This window comes from Nyctereutes procyonoides, unplaced genomic scaffold (genome assembly GCF_905146905.1).
Source record: "Nyctereutes procyonoides isolate TBG_1078 unplaced genomic scaffold, NYPRO_anot_genome, whole genome shotgun sequence".
NCBI lineage: Eukaryota > Metazoa > Chordata > Mammalia > Carnivora > Canidae > Nyctereutes > Nyctereutes procyonoides.
The window spans coordinates 23169601-23182609 of record NW_026575139.1 but is presented as its reverse complement, the minus strand read 5'-3'; the positions used below and the strand labels follow the sequence as shown (position 1 = coordinate 23182609).

At 53.9% G+C, this 13009-nt stretch overlaps 1 protein-coding gene across 4 annotated transcripts in view; it reads left to right on the top strand.

Moving 5' to 3' along the window:
• ESRRB (estrogen related receptor beta) overlaps positions 1-11977 on the top strand; it is a 108533-nt gene extending 96556 nt beyond the window's left edge. For all 4 annotated transcript variants that reach the window (XM_055304156.1, XM_055304159.1, XM_055304157.1 and 1 more), the window contains 2 exons: positions 2567-2836; positions 8505-11977. In XM_055304156.1, coding sequence (XP_055160131.1) covers positions 2567-2836; positions 8505-8749 — 515 coding nt within the window. In that variant the 3' untranslated portion in view covers positions 8750-11977. The remainder of the gene's footprint in view (positions 1-2566; positions 2837-8504) is intronic.
• The last annotated feature ends 1032 nt before the right edge of the window (positions 11978-13009 follow it).

Here is a 13009-nt window from a genome sequence, read left to right as displayed (position 1 = left end):
ACTTCCCTGTGTGGGCCCAGTTCACCCGTGATGTGTTCTCGCAGCCCCCCACATCCCTCTGGCTCTTCTAACTGTCCTAACCTTGAGGTCATAGCGGAGCTCAGGGCTCAGGGCGTGCCTTTCCCTCTTTACTGCAGGCTCTTGCACCCGGGGCCTGGTTCTGGTTTGAGCTCGCCATTCTGTCCCCAGGGCCTGGCCCTTAGCAGGTGCCCAGGGAGGATTTGCTGAGTGAATGAAGAGAACCACACGGTTAATCCTAGTGGCGGTACCTGCATGATGGGCCTCACAGGGGTCTTTCCTCCTTCCTTGCCAGAAGCCTCCCTCTTTGCCACCTTCCGATTCAATTGTCCGTTAATTTTGCCCCGTCCACCTCCTACATCTTCCCTCCCGGTGTGTCTGCTGCCAGTACAGCCCCCCACGTCCCCGCACGCGCACACCCTCATGAGCCGGCTGATTGGGATCTGTTAATTAATGTTGCCCAAGGCCTCTCCCGCTCAGAGGCCCGATAAGGGAAATTGGATGTCCATTCTGTCTGCCTTTTATTACCTCCCGGCTGTCCCTGCCGCCCCAGGCTGCCACACATCCCCTCGCGCGCCAGGAGCCAGACGACACACGCGCCCGGCCCCTCGGTGCCACAGCCTCTCCCCGAGGAGGCACATCAGTCCAGGCCCGCCCCTGTCCATCGCTGTCATTGCCCAGCTATTTTGTCAGTCACCCGTGGATGCCACCAGCCGGGTGGTGAGCCCAGGCTGGGGTGTACAGATTGCACCCAGGAACTGTGAGGATGGGACTGAGAGGACGCTCATCAGCAGAGGACGACCCGCCCGGCAAACGGGCTTCCCTCCTGGGGGTGCCCCCTAAAGTTGAACACTCATGCACTGGTTGGAAAATGGAGGGGACAGTGGGTTTTAGAATCAGGAGACAGCAAGGGAGAGTAGGGGAGACTCCATGGAAGCCCAGAACGATGGGCCTGTCCAGAAACTCGGGACCACCCCAGGCCTCCAAACATGCCCAGAAGGGAGAGGAGAGCCCTGCCAACAGCATGCTAATAACAGCAAAAACAGTAATAGTAATGACCACCATCCTCACTCGGGCTCGCTGGGCACCAGCTGTGTGAGGAGTGGAGCTGGGTCCTGTCCGTGCACCACCTCTTTATCCTTGCAGCCCCCCACATCAGTGCTGCACCCTTGCAGGGTGAGGTGCCAGATCAGCAAGTGAAGTAGACGCTCACCCACACAAGCCGACTTACCCCCAGAAATCCCCCTCCTAGTTGCCTGTGACGCATGGTGCAAATGGCTTTGTGGATACGCTTTGCTCTTTCCATCACTCTGGCATGGTCAGCGTGGCAGCCAATCGCTGGGTCTCTGGTTGAAGTTAACACCTTGTGCTTAGTGACCGAGATGTTTAAAAATCAACTTGCTCCCCTCCACTTCCTCCTTCACTTCCTACCGCCCTTCTTCCTCCTTCACTTCCTCCCCCTGCGTCTTCTCTACTCTCCCTCTCAAGTCAGGATGTTAATTGTTCCATGCCTAAGTCAAGTGAACGTACAGTGCAATTCTAGACACTGTTCTCATCTCGTAGATGAAGACTTTTCATCTCCCCATTAATAACAATTGTATGAGCTCAGTGAACACGATGTATGTTCCACAATTATCTCATTTAGACCTCACGGCGAGTCTGACACAGATGCTACAGTTATACGCATTTCATAGAACTGGACCCTGAGGTTGGGGGAATTACACAGCTTTCAAATGGGAAAGTCAGGGTCCAGGCCCTGGCAATCTCCCGAGCACCTTAGACAAGACAGTGTCCCAATTCTGGTGCCATCCCCAGCACTGACCCCCTTTCACTCTGGAGTTAACCTCCTTGCTAGCAAGGAGGGGGAACTCCTCCCGGGATATTATGCTCCCAGAATGCAGGACAGTTTGAGTCATTGTTAGGTGAGAAGTGATGGCCAGGGCTGCAGGGGTCTGAGCTCTGGAGGACTGGCTGTCCTGTGAGAAAGTGCCCCCTGACCCTGGGGGCTCTTGAGCTCTTAGCAGCCCCAGGCTGTGGTCACTAGGGGTGGGGGGCCGGGTCGGTCACTGGCCAGGAACAGCTGAGTCGTCTTCTCCAGTTGGGCCCTTGGGTCAACACACACAGCTGAGACTGCACTAAGGATCAGCTGTCACTTTAAAACACCAGAACCTCCCCTGGTTGCGCAGGGAGAAAGGAATCTGGAAAGTCCCCAGAGCGAAGGGGACCCTGTATTGCTGCTTCTTGGTTCTATTATGAATTTAATAACTCCTTAAATTACAGATGCATTTAATTAATCGAAAAGCCTCTGCAGACATTTGAAAAATTGCATAGAACTAACAGTAATAGTGGTAACAACTGTCAACATTGACTGAAGTCTTTTTGTTGTCTAAGGCTTTTTTTTTGTTGTTGTTGTTGTTGTCTAAGTCTTTCCCATGAATTCCCTGACTCATTGACCAAGGGGAGGGGCTGGACCCAGAGGTGCCCAGGATCACTTCCTCCAGCCAGCCCACCTGACTGCTGCCACCCTCCTTGCCCCTTCTTCCCGCAGGCTTCTCGAACCTCTCTCTTGGGGATCAGATGAGCCTGCTGCAGAGTGCCTGGATGGAGATCCTCATCTTGGGCATCGTGTACCGCTCGCTGCCCTACGATGACAAGCTGGTGTATGCCGAGGACTACATCATGGATGAGGAGCACTCCCGCCTTGCAGGGCTGTTGGAGCTCTACCGGGCCATCCTGCAGCTGGTGCGCAGGTACAAGAAGCTCAAGGTGGAGAAGGAGGAGTTTGTGACACTCAAGGCCCTGGCTCTGGCCAACTCAGGTAAGGAAGGGCGGGTGTGGGGCCCGCAGCGGGAGCTTCAAGATGTCTTATTGGGCTGGGAGAGCACAGCTCTGGGGCCTGTGAGCCGGGCCACCACAGGGGCAGGATGGTGTGAAGATGCCACGACTTCTTACCACCAAAGATTGTGAGGGGTTGGCCTGGAGCAGAGAGGGTGGTGGTGAAGGCCAGCAATACGCACATCCTTCCTGAGCCCTGGGTTTGCAGGGCACTAGGCTTGGCCTCTTAGAGCTAGTCCGGCACACTGGTTAAGGACACAGACTCTATAGCTAAGTGGCTAAGAGTCAAAGCCCACTTCTACCATTTGGGCAAGTCGCTTCCCTCTGTGCCTCATTTCCTTTATCAATAAAATGGGAACAATAAAGAGTCCCTGCCCCACCAGATTATGAAAGGCATTTGTTTAAATATAATTATATTACACTCACAACATGCCCGGCACGTAATAAGTGCTCAACCTGTTAAATAAATTAGCCATGAACTTACTGAATTCTTACAACCCTATGAGCAAGGTGCTTTTTACAGATGTAGAAACTGAGGCTTGGGGAGGTGAAGAAAATTGCCCAGGGTGACGCTGTGAAGGGGTGTCAGGGCTAGGACTTAGACCAAAGTCCTCTGAATGCAAAATCAACCCCCAGCTTCTAACCACTCCTTAAATCTCCCAATCAAATTGCTCAGACACAAGAGAAAAACAAACCTTCCCAGCTGAGTTGTCTGTCTGTCATTAAAAAGGAGGGGCTTCATGGGGCACTTGGACGGCTCAGTCCGTTAAGCATCCGACTCATGATTTTGACTCAGGTCATGATCTCGGGGTTCTGGGATGGAGCCCTGCATCCAGCTTCATGCTCAGTGGGGAGTCTGCTCGAAGATTCTCTCTCTCCCTCTCCCCTTCCCTTACTCTCTCTGTCTAATAAATAAATACCCTCCTTTTTTTTTTTTTAATTCATGAGAGACAGAGAGAGGCAGAGACATAAGCAGAGGGAGAAGCAGGCCTCTCTGCAGGGAGCCTGATCAAATAAATAAATCATAAAAAAAACCCTTTTTAAAAAAAAAATTAAAAACATAAAAAGGAGGCTTCATTCCATTCCTTCGCCCCCTTCCAGCTTCTGGCTAGAATCTCTAGGGAGAGGGGCTGGGCATTGGCGATGCAGGTGAGCGAGCTAGAATATAATGTGTGTCCACAGTTAGGGAGCGCCCACCCTGTGCAGGGTACCATGCCAAGTAGTGCGCAGAGAAGGCAAGAGAAAGTCAGGCTGCTCCCTGTCCTCAAGAGTGTCAGGCAGATCGGCTGCAGGGCAGCGTGTGCTAGAGTTCATTGCTTAAGTCTGGGTCAGACGGACCCAAGTTCAGATTTTAGCTCTGCCACTTAGTAGCAGTGTGACCTTGGGCACGTTGGCCACCTTCCTTAGCCCTGTCCTTGTGTGTAAAATGGGGGTATCCCAGTACCTCCTCCAAGCATTTTGCTATTAAATGATCAGCTGAAGATAAAGCACTTAGCCTGGTGCCTGGCCTAGAGGAAATGTTCAATAAATATTAATTATTATCATTATTATTAATATTAGAGGAAACAAAGTGTTACCAGCATGGGGAAGCAGGGGGGCTGGTTCCCAGGTGGAGACGGTACAAATAGGGTTACCAACTGGTTTGCTTGATACTGTCATGCTTTTAGTAAAAGTCCTGTGTCCTGGGAAACCCCAGTCCCTGGTAAACCCAGACAGTTGGTCCCCCAGCAAATAGCTTCCTAAGGAATGCAGATGCCCTGCTCAGCCCCCCTTTACTGTGTTAGCGCGCCCATGGCCCAGCCGCTGAGCTTGGCTGCTAACAGCCCCCAGCTGCCTCCTTCACCAAGACCTACCGTCACCTGCCTTGCCTGGAGAGTTATGTACGTTGGCAATTGCAGCCCAATGCTGGGCTCCTGGCAGGGTGGGATCAGAGCTGTGCATGGATCAGGCCCAAGCCAAGGCCATGTCCTCACCTTCCTTGTTCCTGCCCTCACCCTGTCCTGCCTCCTTCACTTCCCTCCTCCTGAAAGCACACCCTCCAGAAATCTGTGCACCCGAACCCTGGTCTTGGGCTCTGCTTTTGAGGAACCTGATCTAATACAGAGAGGGAAGCCTTTTTTTTTTTTAGTTTAACTCCCTTTTATTAATAAACAAATGCAAAATAATAACTAAAAATTGAAATGCTTCTGTACCCACCATTTACATCTTAAGATTCCAGAATGGGAGTGTATTCTTTATGAGAGAATGCTAATCCTGTTGTTGTTTTTTTTAAGTGGTTTTAAACGTACAGAGTAATTGAGCAGGTGGTAGTACAATTCTGTGGCCCCCACCCCACCCACATCCACCACTGGCATCTACCCCCACTGTTCACATCTTGTATTGGTGTGGTGATTTGTTACAATTAATGAGCCAATATTGATACATTATTATTAACAAAAGTCCCTAGTTGCCATCAAGGTTGACTCCTTGTGTTGTGTGGGTCTATAGATGGGACAAATGGGTAGTGACAGAGTGCCCCCATCACCCACCATACAGAACAGCTTCGCCCCTGGTGAGCCTGCGCTCACCTACTGAGAGGGAAGCGCCGTACTGGCCCTGGCAGAGGGGCTGGAGTTTGTGTGGTGGAGGGAACGAGGTGGAAGGAGAGGACACGGAGCGGGAACCGTGAGACCAGCAAGGCTGCCAGGCCTTGGAGGGCACATGCTGGATTTTAGACTCTGCTGAGCGCTTCACACCTGACATAGAGCTCAAGCTGGCCTGTGCCAGGAGAGGAGAGTGAGGAGGCGAGAGGCCCTTTAATTGTCACCTCTTCCCCACTCCTGAACGTCAGGCTGTGACAGCTTTCAGATGGCTTTTGGCTTAGCCTACCGCTGTTCTGATCTCACAGGCAAATGCGTGCACACACACATGCACATGAAGACATGTATGCACACAAATACAGACACGTGTGCACACACACATGCTCACAGACACATTCACGTGCATGCACACAGGTATGCATGTACGTGTACACACAGACATGCATGCTCACAAATACACGTACATGTACGGGCACACTTGCACTCATACAGACACGCATCCATGCATTCACACATATTTAAGAATATACATGTGTACCCATGCTCACGCACAAGCACTCATGCACGCATATACACACGCACACATATACACATGCAGACACACATATGCACACATGCACACACAGCACCTGAGGATTGCTCATGGTTTAGTAACACGAACCCATCAGGAGCTTTGCTGGTATCTAGCTTCGCCTGAGTACACACTTTGTTGTGCCAGACGAAGTTCCAGGAATCTGCACTTCTTACCCCAGTGGCATATCCCAAGCCATCCTGCAGCTTCTGTGCAGGTACACGTAGTTCAAAATGTAGGTGGAATTGGTGACACACAGGCCCTGGCTGCAAGGTGGAGCAATCAGCCTTGGGCAGGAAATGAGGAAGGAATAGGCCTGTCGCAGGTAAGGCCAGAAAAGCATGTTGAGCTCAGACCAGAGGCTCCAGGTCTGTGAAGGGGCTGGCTTGTGATAGGGTCGGTCCAGGGGGGCTATGAGAGGTGGTGCAGCGAGGTGGGAAAGTCTCCCAGTCAGACAGAGTGCCAACTAGAAGAGAGATAAGCTCCAGGAGGTCATCGGAGGAGTGGTCCTGGTGGCGGTCCCCAGGGCCACTGTGGGTGCCACTGCTGAGGTTGAACGCACGAGACAGGACCACTCACATGTGGCTTGGGGGGCTGATGCTCAGCAGAAGAATGAAGCACATCAGAGATGGGCTGTGGCCCCGAACCCCAGCCCCTCAGGAGCCTACTGGCCGTCTTTCACCCCAAATCCTGGCCATCTCCAAGGCTCCCTGACAGCAGAAAAAATTCATAGCCATTGATTTTGTAATTAACAGTTTATCAATGCCATCGATACAGACTCGCTGATGGATTGCAAAGAAATTAATCTTGCAATGTTATTTTATTTCATTTTTGGTCGAAGGCAGCTGCCAATTTTGGCCTCCTGGGGGAGGGTGGGGGTGGGGCAAGGAAGCTGGGGCAGGCAGGGAGTCTGGATGGCCATATCCCAGCCTCCCAGGGACCAGCACATCTTGGGTACACATTCTGGAAACAGCTGAGAGTGTAGGAATAGAGCCAGGCTCCATCTCCAAGCAGCAAAGGAGTCCTCACTGCTTTGGGAACAAGGGGAAGAACAGTGTGGAAGCGTCTTGACCGTGGGGCCAGTAATACCCCTGCGCACTAAAGGCATTTGCCCCAGGCTGGGTCCTCATCATAATGATAACATTCCATGTAGTAGGTGCTTACTAAGTGCCTGGCAATGTGCAATTTCTTTTAACCCTCGCCACTACCCTATGAGGTATGGAGGCATTTGTTTCGTTTTATGGGGGAGGAAACAATGGCCAAAATAATACAGCATCTAAGACTCCAGAATCCTGTCTTCCCCTTTCTGCTGCTCTTCTCCCAAGAGGAAGAGGAGGCATGGACTGAGTATGGATGCAGAAGGTCAGAAGGCGTCACTGGGGTCAGCCAGTTGGAACAGCTGCCCTTGGTCTGGTACCTAAACTAACCCAGCCTGCAAAGGCATTGTTCTGCTCCTCGCTCCACCTTCCTCGGCAGCCTACCCAGAGCTTTCAGTTGCCTGGATGCATCACACACCCTTAACTTCCCGCCTTTGGCAGGCGTTGGGCACTGCAGTTCTGGGTGGCAGCTCGAGATCTTTAAGGAATGTCAGAAGGCAAGTTATTATATCAGAGGCCAGGGATTGGGTTCTAGGAAACTGCCTTTGCTTCAGTTGAGACCCCACTGTAACCCAGCTGTCAGTGGGTTCCTGGCTGCCCTGCTGGGATTTAGGTAACTTCCATTTGAACCCCTAACTTGTGCCTGAATCCAAAGCCTTCCTCAGGATTTTTAGAGGACTCCCAGTAGCATGCTCCCTCACCGTGGCCCTTGCATCCAGCCATGCTGTCTCAGCCCCCCAGCAGACCCCTGCCACAGGGCCCCTAGGCACAGAGCTCAGCCCCTTTGTCTGGTTTGCATTCTGTAAACGGCATCCTGTCAGGCCAACAATGACATTGAAGACCAGCTGGTGCCTGGTGGCAGCAGCAACAACCAGATGATGCTGGTCATGATACCACCAGCTGGGCACTCACTTCAGGCCAAGTCCTGTTTTCAGCCCTTGACCCATATTAACTCATTTAACCTCTCTGAGGTAGGTGTGGCTATCATCTCATTTACCAAAGGAGAAAAATACGGCACAGAGAAGTTAGGTAATTTGCCTAAAGTCACACAGCTAGCAAGGGAGGGACGCAAGATTCCAGCTCCCCCCCAGGCTGGCTCCCATCCCACCCAGTACCTCTAGGGCAGTGACAGGTCTGCTCACGTCCAAGGCCTTCCGGGCCTCCGCTGCCACCTCTTGGTGGTTTCTCAAGAGATGACCTTCGTAGATACAGATGGCTCCCTGGCTCCAAGCCTCAGCTCTGCCATGGGCCTCTGTGCCCCAGGGTGGCAGCGTAGCCTCCATGGGCCTCCACTTCCTTCTCGGTCAGGGGAGGATTTGGAAGGCCCCAGGGCATCCCCGCTACACACACACACACACCCCAGGGCATCGGGCCACACCTGCTGACGCCGCCCTGTGCCCTCAGATTCCATGTACATCGAGGATCTGGAGGCGGTGCAGAAGCTGCAGGATCTGCTGCACGAGGCGCTTCAGGACTACGAGCTGAGCCAGCGCCACGAGGAGCCCCGGAGGACGGGCAAGCTGCTGCTGACCCTGCCCCTGCTGCGGCAGACGGCGGCCAAGGCGGTGCAGCACTTCTACAGCGTCAAACTGCAGGGCAAGGTGCCCATGCACAAACTCTTCCTGGAGATGCTGGAGGCCAAGGTCTGACGGCCGGCACGTGCACCCACTCCCGCCCGCACCGGCGGACGGCCAGAGCGACGCGGAGACCTCCACAGCCACCAGCCTCGCCCTTCAAGCCCTGTATCATGGCCGGAGCAGCCCCCGAGTCCCAGCGCCCCGCAGGAAGGAGCGTGCGGAGCCCCGGGGCGGCGGGGCGCGGCGGGGGCGGCGGGGGCTCGGCTGTAACCGGCTTTTTCTTTGGTATGTTTCTCCTCCCCGTGGGCGCTGCTGAGGCCCGGGCCAGGGCCCACTCCCCTGAGACTGGAGACCAGCGAGGAAGCACCCCCCCGCCCCCCAAACCAGCAAGAGGCCGCAGTGCAGATCCTAACCCGGCCCCCCCACCCCCCACCCCCGCACTGGGTGGGCGGTGCTCAGCGCCCCGGACCCCCACCCAGTTCCCGCTGGGCGCCACCTGGAAGTTTGCCCTTCCCACGGCGCAGGTGCTTGCTTCCAGAGGCCCCGCCTACTCTGAGGTTCTCTGGGACCCCGCAAGAGGCCCCACACCTTTTGGGGTCCAGAGGGCCCCCCCAGCCCTGCATCTTTTCAGCTTGGCACACACCCAGCTCCCGTGAGGGACTCATCATCAAGACAGCCGCTGCCAGCGCTCGTGCATCTCTGGGCACCTGCCCTCCGGGTCCTCCCACCGGCCTGTCACCACTGCGCAGGGGCCCACTGCCTTCCCCTCCTGCCTCTCCCAGGAAATCCCTGCCGCTTGCTGCCCCTACCTCAGAGCTTGCTCAGTGGGTTCGGCCAGCCCAGGAGACCTCAAGGTCCATAGCTGGGAAGGGGGCTGGCTCAGAGAAGGGCAGGGTGGAGGCACTGTTCCCCAGAGCTCCCCCTTCTGCTTGCTTCTCCCCTTCCCGCTGTCAGCCTTCAGGGCAGGTCTGCAGCAGGTGGGCCAGCGGGAGGTTGGGGAGTGAGGAGGCCCGCCCCCATCTGAGGGCACCTGGGCACTGGTCTCCAGGGTGGTGGTCCTGGGAGGATTGGGCCAAGATGGGGAGAGGCTCGACCCAATCTTTGCGGAGCACAGAAAGTCCCAGAAGTGAGATAAGCAGGTGGGGGATCCCTGAAGACGGGGAGCTCAGGGGAAGGTGCCAGCCTACTGGAGGGGCTGGCTACTGTGGACGGTGGACAGCAGGACACCCCACTCCCAACATTCCAGAAGGTTGGGCAAATCAGTGCCATGAGGGGCGGGGGTTGCTCTGCCACCTTTGGACTAAAGTGTGACATGGCTCCCTGAGTGCACGGAGAAGGCGCAGCTCTGTGGTGGGACCCCCTGTCTTCCTGGCTGCTGTGGAGGGTGACTGGCCACCCTGGTTTGCCCAGAATGTTCATGGTTTTAGCACTGAAAAGCCATGTCCTGGGAAATGCCTCAGTCCCACGCAAATGGGGACAGTCACCTGATTTCTGTGAATGACCTTGAAAGTCGGTTATAACGCACTTAGGGCAGCCCTTAGCAACCCGTCCACTGCACACAGGTTAGCTGATGGCAGCTCAGGATCCCCTGAAGATGAAGGAGGGTTAAGTGTGGTAAAAGCATCTTCTAAACAGCTGCCTTCTGAAGCAGGGATCAGGGTAGCCCTACCTGGGACACTTTTCTGGGGAATCCACACCCATCTACCCCAACCTCCTAGCATCTGGAGAAGCAGGTGGATGAGCCTGGACACCAGGGGGCCAGGTGCTGTCCCCCACAGCCCTGCAGCCTTCCATGTGAAGCAGCGGATGCTGGTTTCGCCTTGCTACCTCTCCACCCCAGATACCACTCCTCTGAACTCCTATGTTGGGACCTGCTGAGGTCACCCCAGACCCAAGGGTTGGCTGAGACCCAGTGGTTACTGAGTGTCTCTCTGATGTCCTCACATACAAAAGGTAAAGGGTTCCAGGAGGCCTCATAGCCCAGTGAAGTGTGCTCCTGTCCCGTTGGCCTGTGGGGAATCCGAGGCCAAAGCCACCTGACTGTCTGCATTGGAATCATTGGCCCAGATGCTTCATCCCTAGGTCTCTGGGCAGTCCCAATCGGGGTGGACACACAGGCACCTTAGCATCAAGGGACCTGAACACAGCCCCCAGTTTGACAGCTGTTAGGAGCCATGCCCCAAGGTCTGAACTAGAGGGTCCTCACGGTGATAGAAGTTGGAGTTTGCTCCTTGGGAGCCTTCCCCAGCCTTCTGTTGGGATGTGTGCTTGAGGAGGTGGGACTGGGGGTGGCATCTCCTCTGCCAAGTAGCACTTCCCTGCTCAAGCAGGGGGACCCGAGCTGTCGGGGGCCCATGCACGGCTGGCATTTGCAGCCCATCTTTTTTTAGGAGAAGCATCTCAGTTACTGGTAAAACTGGTTTGGGGTGGGTAGGTGTCCTGTACACAGTGTGTCAGTGGATCTGGTGCTTTGGCAACTGTCCTGCCAGTAGAGCCTCTAACAGTGGGGGGAGGTGGTGATCTTGGTGGCTCTGTGCCAGCGAGGTGGATGCTGCTTATACACATAAACCCCAGTGGCCACAGGAAATGGATCCGGCACGATGGGAACTCTGTCCGTGAGGAAGGCCCTGGTGTATACTCATGGAGCCATTGGACATTCAAAGAAAAAATTTAGGCCAACTTGTTAGTTGGAGGCGCCAGCTTTGGGGCCTCCCTGGGAAGAGGGGCCCTGACTTGTGGGGGATGGTGAAGTCAGGAGAGTTTAGGACGCCCCACCCCCCAAACAGGATGGAACTCATTTGCCCCCCCAAATCTGCTGTTCCTGGAAAATCTGTAAAGAGGAAATTGCCCTTCTCACTTGTACTCTCATGATACAGGTCATTGAAATGAACCGAGAAATAAAATGTAAAAATCCAACCATGGAGAAGGTAGTATTGGCTGGGTTTTATTTGGTCCCCATGTCCCCACCCTTTCTAAAGCTTCTAGACTGGTTTTGTCACATGTGAGGTTGTGGCCCCCAGGTTCTTTTTGCATACAGGAAACTTCGATTATTTCCCAGGCCACAAATGAAGAACCGAGTAGGAAAATCTCAAGACCGGAGCGGGGCATTGGTGGAGAGGCCAGGCAGGGCTTTAGAGGAGCCAGAATCGGCACCCAGCTCCGTGGCAGGGGCCACCCTTCCCTCCTGCAGACCCTCCCCAACCTTTGTGCAGGTGGGAGAAGTTGGGGTGGCAGGAAGGAGCAGGGGAGCGGTGACAAACGTGACAAGAAGACAGAGGGGCCCGTGCCCATGGAACAGCACCAAAGAAAAGCACGATGTGGAAAGATTGTTTTATTTTCTGATAATGATTAAATGGCTGGAATGGCTTCTTAAGATGTATATATTTTTTAAAATGGCAGTCCCTCATTGCATCCCCCATCTGTACGTATTTCTGCCTCTGTTATGTGTTCTCCCCCAAATCCCCCACCCCACCCCATGTAAATCAAATGCCCTAGGATTCTTCTGGTCCCATGTATCTGGAATCTAATAAATAAGGAACGGCCAGTTGGAGAGTTTGTTCACACGTTGCCTTTCCGGGCTCGCTGTCCCCTGGACAGCATTGCTCTCAGGCCTCAGGCTGGTGCTGGGCCTGGCCGCCAGGAGAACCAGCTCAGCCTCAGAATTCTCTGGACATTCAGGTAGGCATTTTAAAAGCATGTTCAGCAGCAAGACTTGAAGAATACAACATGAGAAGTATGATAATGGTGTGAGAAGCCCCCTGCTACTTTTTATACTTTTGACATTAGTGTGAGGCACTCAAATACTTTTCATTTATGCCAGAGAAATGGAGCGTCACATGTATGTGAACCAAAAACAGTTCACTGAATTAGGATTCTGAAGTGCATCCATGTATGCATGCCCACAATGCTGACTGCACAAAGGACGCATGTGTTAATCCACACCCAGGACCCACTGGGAAGCCTAGGGGATGGCCTGAAAAAAATCGAAGAGCACTGTATCAGGATGCCTTTCGTGGCAAGTAAAGACACCCCAGTTTATGTCAGCTTAATGGGTTTATTGTCTTGGATTTCTGTGAAGTCCAGAAGTGGGGCAAACATCAGGCAGGATTTGGTCCAGAGGTTCACAAAGTCAATAAGGCTATGACTCCACTTCTCTATGTCTCTCATTCTGCCCTCTTCTGTCTGCTTCGTCCTCAAGCTAGCCTCTTTCATGGTAGCAAGAAGGCTGCTAGCTTTTTATTTCACATTGTAAGAGAGAACATCTCTTCCTACTACCATGGAAACTATCTTGAGTGTCCTGAATCCCAATGGCTTTTGTGCTTATCTCAAGGG